Source organism: Drosophila suzukii, chromosome 3 (assembly GCF_043229965.1).
Source record: "Drosophila suzukii chromosome 3, CBGP_Dsuzu_IsoJpt1.0, whole genome shotgun sequence".
NCBI classification, from domain to species: domain Eukaryota; kingdom Metazoa; phylum Arthropoda; class Insecta; order Diptera; family Drosophilidae; genus Drosophila; species Drosophila suzukii.
In genome coordinates this window covers 7903179-7921315 of record NC_092082.1, presented here as the reverse complement: position 1 = coordinate 7921315, position 18137 = coordinate 7903179, and the positions used below count along the sequence as shown (strand labels likewise).

The 18137-nt window shown below is 42.4% G+C and overlaps 1 protein-coding gene across 7 annotated transcripts in view; it reads left to right on the top strand.

Moving 5' to 3' along the window:
• The window catches only part of Rbp6 (RNA-binding protein 6), a 190112-nt gene that overhangs the window by 117328 nt on the left and 54647 nt on the right, over positions 1-18137 (top strand). For all 7 annotated transcript variants that reach the window (XR_010654125.2, XM_036814973.3, XM_036814976.3 and 4 more), the window contains one exon: positions 5207-5299. Coding sequence is in view for 6 of the 7 variants with exons in the window: in XM_036814973.3 (XP_036670868.1) it covers positions 5207-5299 (93 nt within the window). In the remaining variant the exon portion in view is untranslated. The remainder of the gene's footprint in view (positions 1-5206; positions 5300-18137) is intronic.

The window sequence follows — 18137 nt, the reverse complement described above, 5'->3', positions numbered from 1 at the left end:
ACCCGCTTTTGCGGACTAATTTCACAATAAAACCAAATGGCAGCACAGAAAAAAAAGGACATCCTAGGGAGGCCCAAAAGGAAAAACCCTTTTTAACCTCACATTTTATGGCACACATGCGCTAACAGGTTTAAAAATTACATTTAATGACAATTGGCAAAGTGCCCCGCATTGCCCCCCATCCCCATGATTTTCCCACTTTTCCGCTGAACATGTGTCGCCGATTCGAGACATCTCCGCAGTTCCGCGAGCAATTTCCAGGCAAGTTGCTCCCATTAGCCACATAATTTTAAGTGTGTGCGTTGCCCGAATTTCCAACCATTTTCCCAGCCCACTTTTCTGGGCTTGGGCTGTCGCTGTCGCGTAGAACGAGCTCATTTAATATTAAAAGGATTTATGAGACATTTTCCTTTCATTTTGACAACGAACGAGGGGGGGTTGGGGGAGATGGGAAGGGCAGGTGGCTCGAGCGTCTGAATGGCGAATGAAAATTCTGGCTCGTTGATGAAATTTTCGCTTAACAGAATTTGCGACGCTTGGCGGACGGCGGCGGAGCCTACGCACGGTTAAAGGGTTTTCCATTTTCCCGAAACTCCCAACCCCCTCCACCAGAAAAACCCCCCGATTTCATTGCCTTACAGAAAACCCCTTCCCCCAATTTCCGTTTGCCATTGTTGTGAGCTCTCGGCAACTTTGCGCTGGTTTAGCTTACGCCCGGGAATTATTTGAGTGCTTTTTGGGAAGCGTTTCGCAAACGCCGCCATCTCCCCAAAATGCCACGCCCCCCATTCCAGAGCGTGTGAAAGTGCAGACGCCTCGAAAATCCTGAGTATCTGAGGGAGTGTGGGTGTGTGTACATTTTTGACAGATTTGAAAATTATTATGCAAAATGAATAATTTAGTTGAAAGTGTTAAATTGATTTGGCCTTACCCACTAACACAACAGACATCGCCTGCTCCCCAAGAGATGATGGAGATGATGGCCGTGTCGGCATCGCTTTTCATCCCACCCATCCTCCAATCCAAAGATGCTATCTTGGAATCCGGATAAGTCGGGGTTATCGATATGGCAGCGATGTCAGAATGAAATATGCATGCGACTTGTCAACCGTCTTGCGTATCGATGAAAGGCCGTGATAAAGTGTCGACTTTATTGTATTTTCCTATTTATATGCTACGCCTCATTAAAATCCGTAATGCTAGGAGAAAGGCGTAAATCTATTTATTAAATAAGCAGTCTAGGTGTTGAATTGATTGATTGCCTCTTATTTTATTTGATGGGCGGAGATTCCTCTTACTCATCTGATCTATTGATTGGATTAAATGGAATGATTAAGTAGGGCTTGCAACAAAAGTAATTCAATTTACGTAAAAGAAGACAATGAAAACATTTTGTAAATTTCTAACTTATTATAAAACATGAACGAAAGTCAGTGCATTTGATTAAAAGGTGGCAAATTGACTGGTCTAGTTTAAAAACGTACAAAAATAATTGGGATTGACTTAGTCCTTCCATCTGTTTCTAGTATTCCTAATCGTACATATTTAATATTCGACCTTTTCGGTTTTTTAAAGTATTTTAAAATATGTCGCTATGATAATATGTAAATATTTTAAAGTTGGAATCTAAATGTTTCACCCCTTTTTGGTGGACACAAGTTCCCTTGTCCCTGTGGCGTCTATTTTATAATAGACATCCATCCAAAGGGCGACTTTCTTGTCAACTGCATTGTAACTGGTCCGCCTTCTTGCGCTTCCGTGTGTCCTTCGGCCTTCGTCCTTCTTCCCTCCTGCGATGCCACGCCCACCGCTTGATAACGCCCACTCCTGACGTCATTTGTCAAATTTTCGGCATTACCCGGCCGAAAAGACATGGCCATGGCCAAACATTGTGCCAGTTGTTGGCCCCACCCACTCGACCCGTCGACCCCGTCGATCCATCGACCCCCCAGGACATCCGGCGGCTCATCGCAGTCCTTGTGGCTAATATTGACATTCCTAATCTGTGCTCCGCTGCGGTGGCCGTTAAAATGCCGTGTCACTTCGTTAGTATGCGTGTGTGGTGCCATTTGTATCTGGCCATCTAAGTATCTGTGTATCTGCGTATCCTTGTGCTCCTGTATCCTGAATATCCGTGCTGCCCCCGTAGCCGCATGTGTATTTGTCTTGAGGTCGCGTTCGGTTCGGTTTTGGGTGTGTTTTGTTTTTGATTCATGCCCCGCTATCAGCACTGGGCGTGTTCCCAAACTGGTTCATTTATATTTGATGATGACATTGCCGACATTGGTCGAGCAATCAAACTCCCGGCTCCAGTTTATTAGTTTAAGTAGCTCCATTTTGGGAGTGATTAGTGCAGGGCGAAGAGCGTTGTGGTCGACAGTTAAGTGAGAGCCTGTAACCGCACAGAGAAACAATGTTGGTTTGCAGAAAGTGATCCATTATCTTGTCTTAAAAGTGAGGTTTTGTATTAAAGGTTACCAAATGATGTGCCATATCAATGCACTGTCATACCTTTTCTATCATCAATCAGCTGATCATGATAATATCAAGTAAAGTTCAGAGGATATCTTCTTGTTAAAGGCTTATAACCTTTTTTTTATTTTTTGACTAACTGATTGATTTTTTTAAAGGTAAAATCTCAATTAAATATTCCGCTGGCTAGACATTTTTAATCATGAGTGGGTTCCCAAATATTTTGAATAGGAATTACTGCCAAATCTGTTTATATATGGTTCTCAAAAAATTATATAATTTATTCCAAGTTCATGGGCCACTTTTAGGTGATTTCAAGGCACTACCCATTTGCGATCATAATTTTTTGGTAGTGCACAGACACACTCAAAGTGCTGGCCACTGCAGTTTGAATCGCTTTTTAACAACGCTGCAATTTCTGTACCCATTTTGTGGCTGGTGATGATGAGCCACATGGGCGGCGCATCAAGGGGGGGGCTGGCTGGCGAGCCGGGCTTGTGCTGGGGTAGTGCCGGGTTCGACGTTGTCTCGGACGTCATGTTGTTACAGTTACTTTCTTGCAGCGCACTCTCAACTTGATTTCTGCTCGTTTTTTGCTTTTGCAAATTGTTAGAGGGAACGCCCGCGGAGTGCAGCACCACCGAACCACCCAACCACCCAACCACCCAACCACAGGACCCACTGCTAACTCAACCTGGCTAAAGTGCAGCACAGACGAAAAAAAAATCAAAAAAAAAATAGATACTGGAAAACAGGAGGAGGAAAAACTAAAAGCGACAGGAAGTAGGAGACCAAAAACAGAAGCCAGGAGCTGCTGAGCAAGAAGACAGGACTCTGGGCCAAAGCGATTTGCCTTGCCAAAAGCTGCACGACCAACTTTGTAGTAACATCTAAACCTCCCCTCTCTATTTCTATCTCTGTCTCTATTCCTATACCCGTCTCTGTCGGTGCGAGTGAGTGCGACAGCACAAGTGTTTTAATTTTACGACATTGTATGAATTTTACTGCTGGCACTGCAGAAACATCAGCACCGCTGTTACATATCGTTAGCTTCCTTAACGGACATATCCCACATCGCCTCCGCCGCACGGAACCCCCCTTCGAAAAAGGGGGTGGGAAAGGGGGGCCTTCAGCCCCCGTTGTCTGTGCCGTGCTCATAAATTGCAGCTTGCAAGCGTCAGTGCAATCAGCGTCATCAGCTTCATCCGGTTTATTCGAGGGTCCCTCGAACCGTGGGCCCCGCACCGCCTCCTTTGCTCCTCGCTGATCCCGTCAAGAACCACGCCCCCTCTTCGCCACACCGCCCACTCGGCTTTTCCCATCCAACCGTGACAGCCTCTGAACTTAGCCGAGGTCTCTGGGGTTTACTTAGCTTGTGGGTAATTTTTTAAAAATTATACAAATTAAAATTGGTGGGGCTCTGCCATGGGCCCACTGTGCCTTAACTGCCGTCACTTAACGTTAACAGTTTACGCTTGCCTGCGGGCTAAAAAGGCTGGCGTTGCACTACACACACGCACACACAAGCAGACAGCCAGCAGCTAACACACACGAGTGCACTGCGGGGAAATTTCTGATAACCGTTGGCCTTTCGCGATTTGTGTGATTTTTAAAATGCAACGGGTAAAGCTTTACAAACATAACATGGCAGTTTTAGATGAACAAACAATTTTAGAGCCAAAATGTTATTTTTCTTATCATCATGTTGAATTAAAAGTAGGGGTTAGCCCCAAAATGTCCATTTCTAGATCTAAAACCTACTTCTAATATATTATTAGGTCTTAAAACGGTCTTATGTTTATTTTCTCACTTTTCTATACGGTGACCCAAAAATACTTTCATCTATGATAACCTTCTTCAAGATGATCCATTTTAAGAAAATATTGAATAAAGGAATATGTCTTGGTAAAAAATGTACCTTTAAATATAGGAAAAGATCTGCATGTTGGATCACTTGTTTGTTTTCTCCCTGACAAATCAACAAAAGATTTTATATAGCCTTAGATATCTTAATATTTTGGCTTGAAAATGGAAGGGAAAAAATATTTTTTCTCTGGGGAAATATTTAAACAACATTTTTGTATAGAAATTATGATACCAAACGAGAAGGTTGTTAAAAAAAAATAGTTGAGAGGAAATTAAATTCTTTTAACCTTCATCTTTCTTAGTTTTAATAGTGTTTCTATTTCCAAATTAATTTTTTCGAGTGCACCTACGTATGCAAGCCTGAGGCAGCCTGCTCGTCCTTGTCTCGCCATCATTTTCGGTGCTGGGTGCTCGACGGCTGCTGCTGCTGCTTTTGCTGCTCCTGCTGCTTCTGCTGCACTAACTGCGTAAAGTTGGCACTTGAAACTGTCAGCTTAAAAATGCCAGCTGCACACACACACACTCAAGCCCACACTCACACACAGGCAGAGGCGAGAGAAAGAGAGTAAGGGCCCCATGCATGTAGTACATAAAATGCACAAAATGGTCGAACGACTCATGGCGAAAGTTGGTGGCCATAAGTTACAGGAACTTGGGTGGAAGACGGGCGGGTTCGAAGGTCGAAGCCCAAAGTCCCTGGGCTCCCGACTCCCGCCCGTCTGAGGGGTCATAACTTTCGGAGTAACCCGCGTAGAGTCCCGTATAAAATGCATATTTAAATACCGCCCAACTTAACCTTTCCGCTCATTACTCTTATGCATATATATATATTAACCCGTTTTTCGCCATTTTCTTGGCCCCATTGCAGATGGTGACGAGAACGAAGAAAATCTTTGTGGGCGGCCTCTCGGCGCCCACCACACTGGAGGATGTCAAAAGTTACTTCGAACAGTTTGGTCCGGTAAGTGGAGAACTCCTATTTCGCTATATACCATATCCTATAATATCCATAGCTACATATATTTGGAAGTAGAAACCAGTCACATGCCAAAATGCTAAACGAAATGAAGCAAAATAATAATCATAAAAAATCAGAATGACAGGCAGTGGAGCAAATCATGCAATCTATTCGCACTGCGCGTGTTTCCCCCAACAATTTTACGGGTAAATTTGTATATATATTCCTCTTTTTTCTTGCCGTAAGCAGTGACACCTTCACTGGCTGCCACTTGCTACGTTTTGTTTGATCAATAAAAACGCCAAAAAAATAAAAAAAGAAAAAATTACGAAGCCAGCGAATGAAAGAGAAAAAACTCTAAAAAAAAAATCGAACCAAATTCAATCTTGACAAGTACTGCAAAGCCCAGGACTCCCCCCGCCAAAAAAAAAAGAAGAAAACTCCACTTAAACACACACATATGCATATCGAGTGTGCAAATGTGTGTATGTGTGTGTGTTTGCGGCTGAGTGCCGTTCGAGTGCTCTTTAAGTTCTCCATTCAGCCATGTTGGGCAAAAGGCCGAAACGGGGCCCTCGCCAGACTTGTTATAGCGCGAAACACAAATTTTTAGCACGAGCACAGAAATCCCGTGTTGTTGATTACGATACTAAACGAAAATCGATTTGATAGACGCTCTTCAGCCTTCCCGCCGCCGATTTTAATGAGCGACTCTCCTGTCGATCCTGTCGAAAGGCAAAAAAAAAATATGGAAAAGCCCCAAACACGGATTTTCATTAACGATGTGCTATCGGATGTTAAGGGGATTTTACAAGAGGATAGAACATGTCGAGAAGAGTTTAAGAACTAAATGGTTGGTGCTAGGTAGATATGGAAAGCGAAGGGCTTAAGAGGGTTAAGATAAATAAAGGGGAGAACAGCTCTTAAAAGCCTTTAAAATATAGGGTTAAATAATATCGGCAATCTCTATAGAACCCCTTTAATGTGACCAAAATAAATGTATATTTCTGGGCAAAAAATATAAAACAGTTTGGTAATTCAATTCCAGCCAATATTTAATCCCAATAACTCCAACTTCACATTCAATATCCTCAGCAGGGAAAAAAGGATGCTACCCTTAAACATTATCAAGTTTCCCAGTCACCCAGTGACAAATTTGAATGATGAAAAAAAAATTGGCTGTATCGGGTAACAGCTAAAAATGCCATTATTTGTTTTTCCCCAGAAAATTACACAGCCAGCTCTCGAGGGGATTTTCAACGATTTTTCTCGATTTCCCGCAACCCATCCGAAAAGCACCCTTCCCCCAAAAGAAATTCAACTCCGCAGGTAAAGCTTCCGATAATTGACATAAATTGGCGCAACTTTTTGTCAGCTCCTCGCCGCAAGACGTCAACTGCCATTTGCAATGCCCCATTGCCCCGCCCACTAAAGCTATATATAAAAATATATATATATATACCGATAGCACTTGATAATGCGAATATAATGACGAGTGAGGGTGAAGCATCCATAAACGGCCATCAATCAAATCAGCGCTGGGTAACGAAATGCTTTTAAGTAATTTTCATCGTGCCCGGCCAACCTGTCAAAATTCATAACGATCAAATAGTGAAGATACTATATATATAGGTAGATTTGCTATGTGTACCTGCCCCCCCAACAAAAAGGTGAAACAAAAGGCGGCGGTCGATTTAACCAAGCGCGAATTCTTAATGGAAGACTTTTCAATTAATCCGCATTGGCAAAGGAAATTATAATAATAACTTGGCTGCGAGTGTATAAGCCTGGCCATAAGCTGTGCGGCGAAACTTTCGACAGGCAAACAAAACAGAAGCCCAAGACCAGTTTTCCCCCCTGCCCTTAGCCAAGTTATTGATTACAACTAATCCCCTTTGGCTTTTCCCTGCCGCCTCATTGGGCAGCTGGGAAAAGCTGGGGGCGGGACAATCTGATGCGCGGGGGAGGAAGTTGAGCGATTTTCGCCAGGTCCATAAACAAAATAGCAAAATTGGCAAGCGGCGGCTTAGTTTTCCACCCAGTTTTCCCCCTGATTTTCCCCTGTTTTTCGGCGGCAGGTGACCAGCGAAGCGTTAATGACTTTAGCGGCCATTTTTCTTCCGCTTTTTGGATGAGATGAGCGCGGAGAGATTGCCACTGGCAAGATTGATTAGCCGGACAAGTCAGGGTGCGCCATTCAATATGATTAATAGTTGCATGCGTAGCACCCGCAAACAGCAGAGGGGTTTTTCTATATAGATATAACAGATAGAAATTTATGGCGCAGTCCTGCCAGCCAATTTCATGTTGCCACGGCAACCTTTTCTGTATCAGTTTGCGGCGAATGCCATTTGCCGTGTATTGTATCTTTTCAAGTGCCGCTTTCAAATGTTTTCATAGTTGTTTAGTTGCATTTCCATTTCCAGTTTGCGGTGCAGGAATACCACTCACGGATGCCCTTCAAACATGTTTAGTGTGGAACACGCATTTTGTAATAGGAGAATTCACTTAATTATAACTGACAACTAGAAAAAAATGTTTCCTCTCCATATATGCAATTTCCTGATTTTCTAGAGGAATTTAAAATATAGCTCAAAACACCTTTATTATAAAGGAAACTATTCCTCAACATTTATTTTACTTAGACATCCAATTTATACATTTGTATCTGTAGACCATCTAGGGCCCTTAAAGTCCCACCAAAAAGCCCCTTTTAAATGCAAATCAGAAAACTATTTTCTAAATGCGAAAACAAATCAAAAGAACTAAGAGAACTGAGAAAAAAAAACGAACAGGATAAGCAAAACACAACGGCTGAAATTCAAATTTTCCCTGCGCAGGTTTTCCCAGCAAATGTTCTATTTAACAAGCACACACATACATGGAAAAGGGGGCTGGGAGTTGGCAATGGGGAAATGGGGAAATGTGGAAAAGTGCCACCCAGCTGACCTCAGATGCTGCAACCTTTGGCCACTGATTTTATTGCAACTGATGCAGATGCTGCTGCTGCTGCTGCTGCAAGCTCGGCGATAACGAAAATTCCACATTCGCAGGGGACGGAGGAAAACGGGGAGTGGGAATCAAAACAGAAACGTAAAGCTCGTTGGCTAAAAAATTGCAAATAAACTACACATTTTGTAAAGTCCCTCCGCATGGAAATTGCCCAGCCAACTATCAGGATCTGGCAGCCAAGTCCGGTCTCCTTTGGACTGGCTTTTAAAGGTGTTTACGGTGTTTGCATTTTCAGATATCCCCCTCGTCCTCCGCACCGTAAAGGTTACTAAATTTAAGCGCTTTTCATAAGCATTTTATGGGGGCCAGGACCCCGAAACCATCTGAACCTCGCCAGGCAAATGGCCAAAAGTGCACCATCTCCAGGGGAATGGCAAAGGGATTGGGCCAAACTGTTGGCCAGGGCACTCAAATGTCAGATAACTCTCTTACTCCCTGCGGAGACCCGCCCACTTCGGTATTAATTATGACAAATCATGCAAAGCAAAGCCAAAACGAAAACAGCAGCTCAGAAAAAACCCCAACTAATTTCATTAAAAAACAATTTTTTATGATTTAATTATGGCAAGGCAAGTGAGCGATGGCTAAAGTACACTGTAGCGAAAAATAACAAATAGAAATTCGAGATTAAGTGTGATGAATAATATTATTACAACGCTTGTAGCGTAATATTCATGAGAATAGAAAAAATATATGTAGGTTGAATAGCGAAGTAAAAATCTGAGCCGTAAGTATCACCTCGAAACGGGCTGATTTTATTGAGAGTATTAGTTTTAGCAGCTCTACTTCTCTGGTTATCTACGTAACTCTTTAAGATAAATGTAACTTGTTCATAATTTATTTTTATTTAAAGATCAAAAACGAGTTAAGTTAACCTCATATATTTTAATACTATTAAGTTTTCAGAAGATTGTTGGAAGTTCCAATAGACAACTAGATGAGAATAGCTATATTATTGGGAACCCTGGTATTATAAAGCCTATTTCCTGGTAATATTTTTCGCAGTGCCCAGCCCAGTGAATAAGAATCCGAGTGAGTCCTGGCTGCTGTTCCTGATTCTGTCAGAGTTCACCTGGCTGTCATAACTGTGGGCAATTTTTGAGGCGTTCTGAATGAAGTGTCTCGCCCTCTCTCTTTCTTTTCTGCCCCATCCAGCTGTCTCTTTCGGGGAAATGTGGGGCTTGAGGGGCATAAATTATGATGCGCAAATCTTCAGCTAGCTGAATGTAAATGTAAATGAAGGCACGCCATTGCTTCTGTGTGTGAGTGAGTGTGTTTGAGCTGTGTGTGTGTGTGTGAGTGTGTGTGAGTGAGTGCACGATGAGTGGCAGATTTGCATAATCCTTAGCAAAAGGTTTCATGACAACGCTGCTCGAAATGTCAATGTGGGCGGCTGATGTGCCACAGCCCCCTTGACAAACAGCAGGCCCAAACTCAAACTCAAACCCAGAATCGGAGCCACCCTAGGACCTTTCGAGCCACTCTAAACCGGCCCAATCATCTATAAGCTGCGGTTGCCTCTGCCCGTAATTAACAGCGTACATATGTGTAGGCGGAACAAACACACACACGCAACACACACACAGGACAAACACTCAGCTGCCATTTACATAGCCAATTAGTTATACATAAACACAGACAGCAGCAGCAACGATGGCAATTTCCACCTTAATCCCTTGGCCGCAACTAATTTAATTGTGTTCAATTTGGCATAAAGGCGTTTAATGCAAAAGGCATTTGGCAAACAAGTACCATCCATCCCCCCTCCCCCTAAAAAACCCCCTTCTTAAACAATGCAATACACATTTTTCATAGCCTGTCATCTGAGGTTTTGGGATCCGAATACCCTTTCACAAAAGCCTTATCTTCGGCTGAGCTCAAAACCGATGGGAAATCAATACGATGCACCCCCATTACTTGCGATTAGGGTATGCGAAAAACTCTATTTGAAACGAAGACGTTTCGGTTTCGCTTTGGTTTCCTTTCGTTGGCCGGGTTCGTTGTTAATGCTTTGATAGACACATTACTTCCGTCTCAGTGGTTAGGCTCGGCTGTACTATACGACCGCCACTACAACTACCAATGTAGCCATGGCTGTGGGGAGATATAGGGGCGAAGGGAAATCTAATATGTCTTGCAAGCGAGCGACTCGGCAGGGATAACCGTTTGTTTACACAGCCCAGACTATTTGAACGGACTGAGCTTAGCCACAGCCACAGTTGGGCACTGAAAAAAAGATAGTGTAACTATGGCTTAAAAAGAAAAGTAATCCTTCTGGGTATTACTCGTGACACTACACATTCTTGCTTGGAAAGTAGCCAGCCTACATCATATTATTACATTCTGTAATGTCATGATATCTTTTATATAACCAAAAACTTTTAACCAGAGGTCATGTTCCAGTTAAATTTATGGGATGATTAAGCGAAACTGACAATAACAAGTTCACCTAAACTTCTTTTTAAGGTTTGTCAGTAAAATAACCATCACATTGGGACCCTATGTTAACTTTCCCTGACGTATAACTGAAAGCTTAACAGGACATTGAGAAATCGGTCCCCAACCTGTTTGCAGTTAGAAACCAATGCTATTTTTAAAAGTGAAAATCAAGGCACTTCGAAATCTTTAAAAACTTTATAAGTACAAGAAAGATTCATATCGAAAAAATTTTACGGATTTTAACCTTTAGTTAAAAGAACAACCTACCTTACTAAATACTTCAAAAAATTTTAATTTACTGACCTTACCGTATGTGAGCACTAATTTAAATGGCTTCAGCTAATCAATTTTGGAATTTTATTTAAGCACTAAGATGTGGAAAGTATATTTTAAGAAAATCCTATTTTCCAAGTGCAGCTGCAGTCGTGGTCGGATTCGAATTCGGATCGGAGTCGCTGGTTTCCTTCTGGCTCCTCCGAGCTGCTCTGCATATCTGCTTCGTGCCTGGCATGGCTTTGGCAAATTGCGCAAAAAACATTGTGCCAGTAAGCAGGAATAAGAAGGATGCAGGATGGGGCGACCAGCAGAGGCAGCAGCAGATTTCATGCACAACAAATTGTCATGCGGACAGGCAGGCAGCCCGCACAGACAGTCTTACAAACACACACACACATAGGGCTCTGCGGTTGGTCCTATTCGGGCTGATCTCCCTCTGGAAAGCCCCCCCTACCCTCTCGGAAAACCCCTTCTCAAAAACCCCCCTTTTCCCAACCCATCTGGCGGCTCAAGCACATGAAATCCTTACCCGGGCGCAAGTCAAGCAAACAAACAAACCGCAATGACATGCAGGCAACTCTGACGAAGGGGAGAAAACTCTGCAAAATTCCACGGGTGGGATGGGAAAAGCGCTGCGGACCAGGAAAAATCTCCTGCTGCTACCCGCAAGACATTGGCATTGCCACAGTTGTAACCGGAAACTGTCGCACTTATTTGGCTACGCGCTAGTTTCGCATATTTCACTGTCAACTTGCGGTAAATAGACTTTAAACAAATATGAAAATAACTCGCAAGAAACTTCCACACTCACACACTGAGACATCAGATATCCGCTCGGCAAGTGGGCAGGAAAAATGAGGGAAAATGTAGAAAAATGCAGAGAAAAAATACAGGAAAAGATGGGGAAAATGTGCAAGTAAACGGTGGCTAAGCAAATGGCAAGTTGTTAAGTCTACTCTGGCTTCCCATCTCCGATTGCCCAACGGGGTAATGGAAATCAATTGTTTACTTTATATGAGCTTTTCAAGTGCTTATTCAATATCATTAGATGCAGATGAGGTGGCATCGCATGCTGGGCTGCCCAGATACCAGAGCTATGGATATGCATGCCGACCAAGGCCAAGTAATAACATAATCCGGCTTGAAGTAGTTTCCTCCTGCGTAATCATTCGAAATTAGATTCTCCTCCTCCTTCTCATCCTAAAAAAGCCCCATATTTACCAGACTAGCAAACTTCTGCCGGCCAAAAACTCTCGGCAAACAACTCTCCAAGATGGAGAAATTTGCAAGCGGCCAGCCAGCTGAAAACTTCGCTCGCCAACGGGGCAACTTTTCTCATTTCCAGCTGGTGAAATTGTACAAGAGCTCCCTGGGCTGGCAGGCAGGCGAAATCTTAATTTAAAAGCCAGCTGTTGAATCAAAGGTTAACCCACCGGTGCCCCCAGTTGTCCCCTTTTTGCCTCGCACAAAAAAAAAAAAGAAAAACGAAAATAACTGGAAAACTCATTTTGTCAGCCATCAGCCAACCACCCAACTGCCATCAATCCACAGTCGCACATGCAGACTCTTTTTGAAAAAACAGCAGCTGAGACTCATTTGCTTGTGTGAACAGGGAGAAAAAGGTGTTAGACCTTAAGGATATAGAACTTAACGAGATTTTTAAGGCATTTATAAAAGGGTTTAGAGCGAAGTTATAGCAAAATACCATTTTTAAATACTCATAAAAGGGTGAAAACATATTTAGTTTATAAATTTAGTGAGTATACATTACTAACATCGTTTAAAAAAATATAAATAATATTGTAATATTTAAAACAACGTTTTATATGTCTCATAAAATAATTAACCAACGCAAGAAAATGTTCAAAATAATTTCAAGAACCACTTTCAAGAACAAGTTCATTTTGTGAATAGTTTAAAAGCGAATCTAAGCTTTATGTTAAATGCAACTTAGATGTTTTTTAAACTTTTAGTTAGTAATGTGAAACTAATAAGTTGTAAAAATAAAATTTGACTTTAAAACACTTTTATCAAGCTTAAAATGTAATTTTCAAGAACAATTTGCTCTCACTTAAAGAAGGTTTTTTTCTGAAGTGCAAATGTGTGGGCTGGTGGGGTGGGGGTATCTTTTACCACCTCTCGGGAGATGCAAATAAGCGAATATTCATTTGATGATACGAATACGAGTGTGCTACACGTGCGATGTGGTTGCCGCCCGCCCCCGCCTCCCACTGCCCCGCCCCCTTGGCGACAATTTAAATGTACGTTTTATCGCAGCACTGGGGGGGGGGGGCGTTGGCGGTTGGGAGGGGGGACGTGGGGGCGTGGCAACGGCGGATCGACAGCTTGAGATAGTCACGTACGCTCCTTTGTTTTTCTGGCTTTTTATTTCGTGCCAATTGTGCGCCTAATTAGCCTCGAATCGCGATGCCAAACGCGGCGGCATCTTTGCAATTAAAACGCACTTTCGCCTCTCGAAACCCCCTCCCCCATGCAAAAGTATCTCATGTGTGTGTGTGTGCGAGTGAGACGGCACAGGAAAAGCGTGTGTGAGCGAGAGAGGGGGTGCCACAAAATGGCGCACGTTGGCTCGCCTACAAAATTAATTTGATTTATGAACGCCGCTCCATCTGAATGTTGCTTGTTCGCAGTTGCCTTTTGCACCTGCCATGTCGTGTTACCTGTTCAGTTCTGTTTTATTCTGCTGTTTTGTTCGGCTCGTTGCTGTTTCTGTTGCTGTAGCTGTTGCTGTTTCAGCCGTCCTGTCCTGGCAGGTAACGAATTTCTGGCAAAACAACGAAAATAAAAATAAATTATTGCCATGGCAAATGTAAAGTGTCGAGTTTTGCGTGGCATATGTGTTCACGTCGCTCCTATAAAACAAGAAGCTACACTGCACGAAACAAACGTCAGATAAATATATTACCATATTTATTAGAAGTTGGGTGAGTCAGTATTATAATAAATCTAAAAAATATATTTATACCTCTTTCACAAACTTTGAAATTAACAGATAAAAGTAAATCAATTAAGTGTCTATCCTATTTGTATCTATGAAAAGTTTAAATACTTTAAATTCAATTAAAACAACTGCAGAAAAATATATTTTCTTTAAATAAACATATATATTTAAGAACTATTTACATAGGATTTGAATGCTACAATAACGATGGCATAAGAAAATATGAATGTATTTTTAAAATATCTCTAGAACATTTCTAATTTCACCTCTACTGACTTTATGTTTGTTTATTTCACCATTCCTTACCCAGATTTTCTCTCTCTGACCAAACCCGATGGCCATGTGTACGTTGCACTTGCCTCAATTTCGGGGGCTGTTGATCAACTAGGCAACGAAACAGCAACAAGCGACAGCCTTAGCCATATATATAAGCCAACATATGCGACAATGCAAATAAAAAGCCATAAACTTTCATTTAAGTTTAAAATGGCATTTAAATGAATGAGTGCTGGCTGTGCTTCCAGCTAACTGCCTTTTCGTTGCTTTTGGTGTTGGCTTTTGGGCCACTGGAGTCGCAAACACATGTATCATAATTCATTGCCTTGTTTTATTCTGCACCAGCACCCCGGTCTCACTTCTTTTTTGGTTCCATTTGGTTTATTTGCTTTTGGCTGCTGCGTGAAAACATAAATATTCAACACGGAGAACAACAACATTTTCGCTAGCCAAGGGCAGAAACACATACACCAGAATCGTTTCGGGCTTGTTAGGCATTTTGTTATGTTCGATCCGATGGGGAACACATTACACGACTGCCTATAAGGCAATAACCATCGATTTGCCATTGATAAGCCCAGAAAACGGACTGATGGCCAACGCGGCGTATGCGTAATGGCCTGAAGCCCAAAACATAAAAAAGATAAAGACGCTCGTTTTCAAAAAAGGTACAACACCGGGGAAAAACTTGTTCCCTATTTTCAAAGAAATGTGTTTTAAAGCATTAAGAAAGTTGGATCCATCTTAAAATAATTTAAAAACGAATTTGGGCTTGTTTAAATAAGTAATTTAAGAGGAATTTAGTAGCCCGGATATATATATATATATCTTACTAAAAGTATAATATTAAAATATATATAGTATCACGGGATTGAAATCTTTTTCTATATTATTATTTAAACAAATAATTTTTAAGCCATTTATTCAATGTTTTATTTGATGTCTTACTGCTTTCTGTGTTCGCTCGATAAGAAAATGTTGGCCATTTTTTCAAAAGGGTTTTATGTGGCTCTCCTACTGCTCATTTATGCTGGTATTTTTTATAGCTAAACTCCCATTTAGTTGGCTTATAAATATTAAATAAATTAAAATGCCAGCTAATTGTTAATCTGGCCGGCTTGCGGCTTTCGCATATGCGCTTTTGTCAACGCCGTCGACCATCATCCGACTGTCCACTAACAAGCTCTATCCCATCTGGGCCCTGTGTCTCCGTCTCTTTCTGTGCAGTAATCGCCTCTCTGTCGCACGCTTGCCATTTGCCATTTACCATTTGCCGTGTTTTAAATGTAAAGCACTTGCTGTGGTCGCTTTGAGCGACCCGAAAGTTAATCTCTGCCAACCGCTTGAAGCCCCCTTTTCCCCATGGTTAGATATTTTGCTATTATTTTTTGCTGCCATCTCTTTCGCTGCCCGATTCGTCGTCTCTTTCTGGCCCCGGGTTCGTTTTGATGCAACCGCAACTTACATTTTCACAGAGAGTTGAGCAAAAACTCGTTTGTTTGTTTATTTTGCTGCCACTTTTTATGCTTTCTACCCGTCTCTTTCTCTTTTTATCATAGAGTGTGCGGGTGTGTGTGTGTGTTTGATTTGTGGGCGGCCTGGGCGGTGGTAGGTGCTCTTTGGAGTCATCTAGCCAGGCAATCACCCAACCAAGTCCAAGATAAATCGTCTTTCAACGCAATTCTCTGAGTGTGTGTGTGTGTGTGGCATAAAAAATCACACGATCAGTCATTATACACACACAGCCATACAGAAGCGGGAACGCTTATATCTGATATATATAAGCACTTATGTTGTGTGTGCCCCAAAGTCATTTTGACTCCTGCATCCTGCAGCCTCTGTAGCAGCTCCTTTTTATCGCCGAGACTGCTGCGCTTTTACAATTTTTTTATGCAAGCTGCGCTGCTGATTTGGCGATAGTGTCGCCGTCATCGCTCCAGGATTCTGCACGGAGAAAAATATATATCAAGAAATGTATATTTTATCCTTAACTCGATATAGAACACATGATCCCAAAACCATCTTAAGGATCTAAGCATGTTTGCACATATTATAAACGGATTAGGCATTCTTTTTCACTTTACGAGTATAAGGCTTAAAAAAGGTTGAAAAACTATCTACGATTATCATGAACTTACATAGATAAGAAGTTATTTCATTTTAAATTCTTATAGGTTTTCTATAAAAAGCTTTAGCCATCCTAAATAAAATTGCTTAAAAAATAAGATTAGATTAAATATTTTGAGGCTTCCAAAAATGTTCAAAAATCTTTAGCGACCAGATGGCTACTGTTGAAGGTCTTATACATAAAAGACCATATTTAAGCCTAGTCTCATATTTTCTCCGCGTGCATCCTGCGTCCCATGTCCTTCATCCTGCTTCCTGCGTCCTGCATTCTGCATCCTGCCTGTCGAGTGCTGAGTGCTAGCCCGTAGCACATAAGTCATTTGGCTGCCGAGCGGCAGCGGCAACGGGGCACTTGTAAGAATTTGCACTGGCTGCCTGCTGCGGCCTTCAATCGTGCCGCCACCCAAAAGGACCACCCCAAAGGACCACCCCAAAAAGGATACCCACCCACCGTTATAGTCGCTTTGCGTCTCAATAGTCTGTTACTAATACGTTTTCTTCGCCCCAGCCATCGACGCTTTCACTGTCGACATTTTAATGCCTTTTCTTGCCGAGCAGATTCTTTAGAGTGCATAAAAAGCGTGGAGGCTCCTACCCCATTATCCCCTCGAAGAACCCCTTGTTCGAAAACCCTCTCCCCCTCCAAAAGCCAAGTCGAAAGTCCGGAGCAAGCTGCTGCGTCACTGCAGCCAAGCCATTGCAATTGCTGACGGCACAGGATATTACCGCCGTCATTCATCGACATCGCATTCATATTCCCCGCCTCCTTAGCAGCACGCACATATGCGGGGGAGGTCCTTAAAAGGGGGGGGGGGGGGCCGGAGATATGGGGGTGATAGTGCCTCAATACTCTGACGCTTCCGGTATTTATGACGCAAGTAATCAAATTGAATGGCGCGCTGCAGTTTCGTTCGCCTTTTATTTGCCCAAGGAGCCGGCAGCCAGCATCCGGCTTCTTGCAGTGATAAATTTTTTTGCGTTTTCCATGCACCAGCCCCCTACAACGAACCCATACCCAACCGTTGGCATAAAAAATTGTGCGAAACTTTCAGCTTTCTGCACATTTTCGTCGCTTATCATCAACGGCTGCTGCAGCTTAACGCTGGGCGGAAAAAAAAAGGACGGGGCTTGAGAAATTGCCAGCTGGGGATGGGGGTGGAGGTAAAATCAGCAGAAAGGCGATGGAAAAATCCAGAGATTGGGGCCCTAAAGAATGGCAGTTTGGGGGCCAGCAATGATAATAATGAACGTGCATGAAAAATGCAAGTTGAGTGAAAGGCAAAAGCGAAACGCAGCGTTCACCTAAGGCGCAATAAATAATAAGTGGCCGCAAGTAACCGGGCAAAAACCCCTGAAGAATGGGCCCATAATGAACGACATCTTGAGCAGTTCTCGACTTGACATAATGGTAAATTAGTGGCCAAGGTGGCTCTACATCTAGACCCCCTTAAGTGCAATGATTTACGCAGGATTAGAGGGCAATTGCAACTAGTTCAGGGTGGCTTATGGAAACTATCTCGGTAATGTACAGGAAAATACTACCAGCCCTGCGATTAGGCTAAAGAATTCTCAACACATAATAGCAGTGGAAAATCCTTCTTTTTTAGGAGAACCACAGATGCTAGCTCAGCAAATAAAAATAGCAAACGCCATACAGAAATTATCCCGGGATGCTCTTGATTTATGTTTTTGTTATTGTGTTCCATAAACCCTAAACGAAAAATATGAATAGAGTGAAAAGTATGAAAT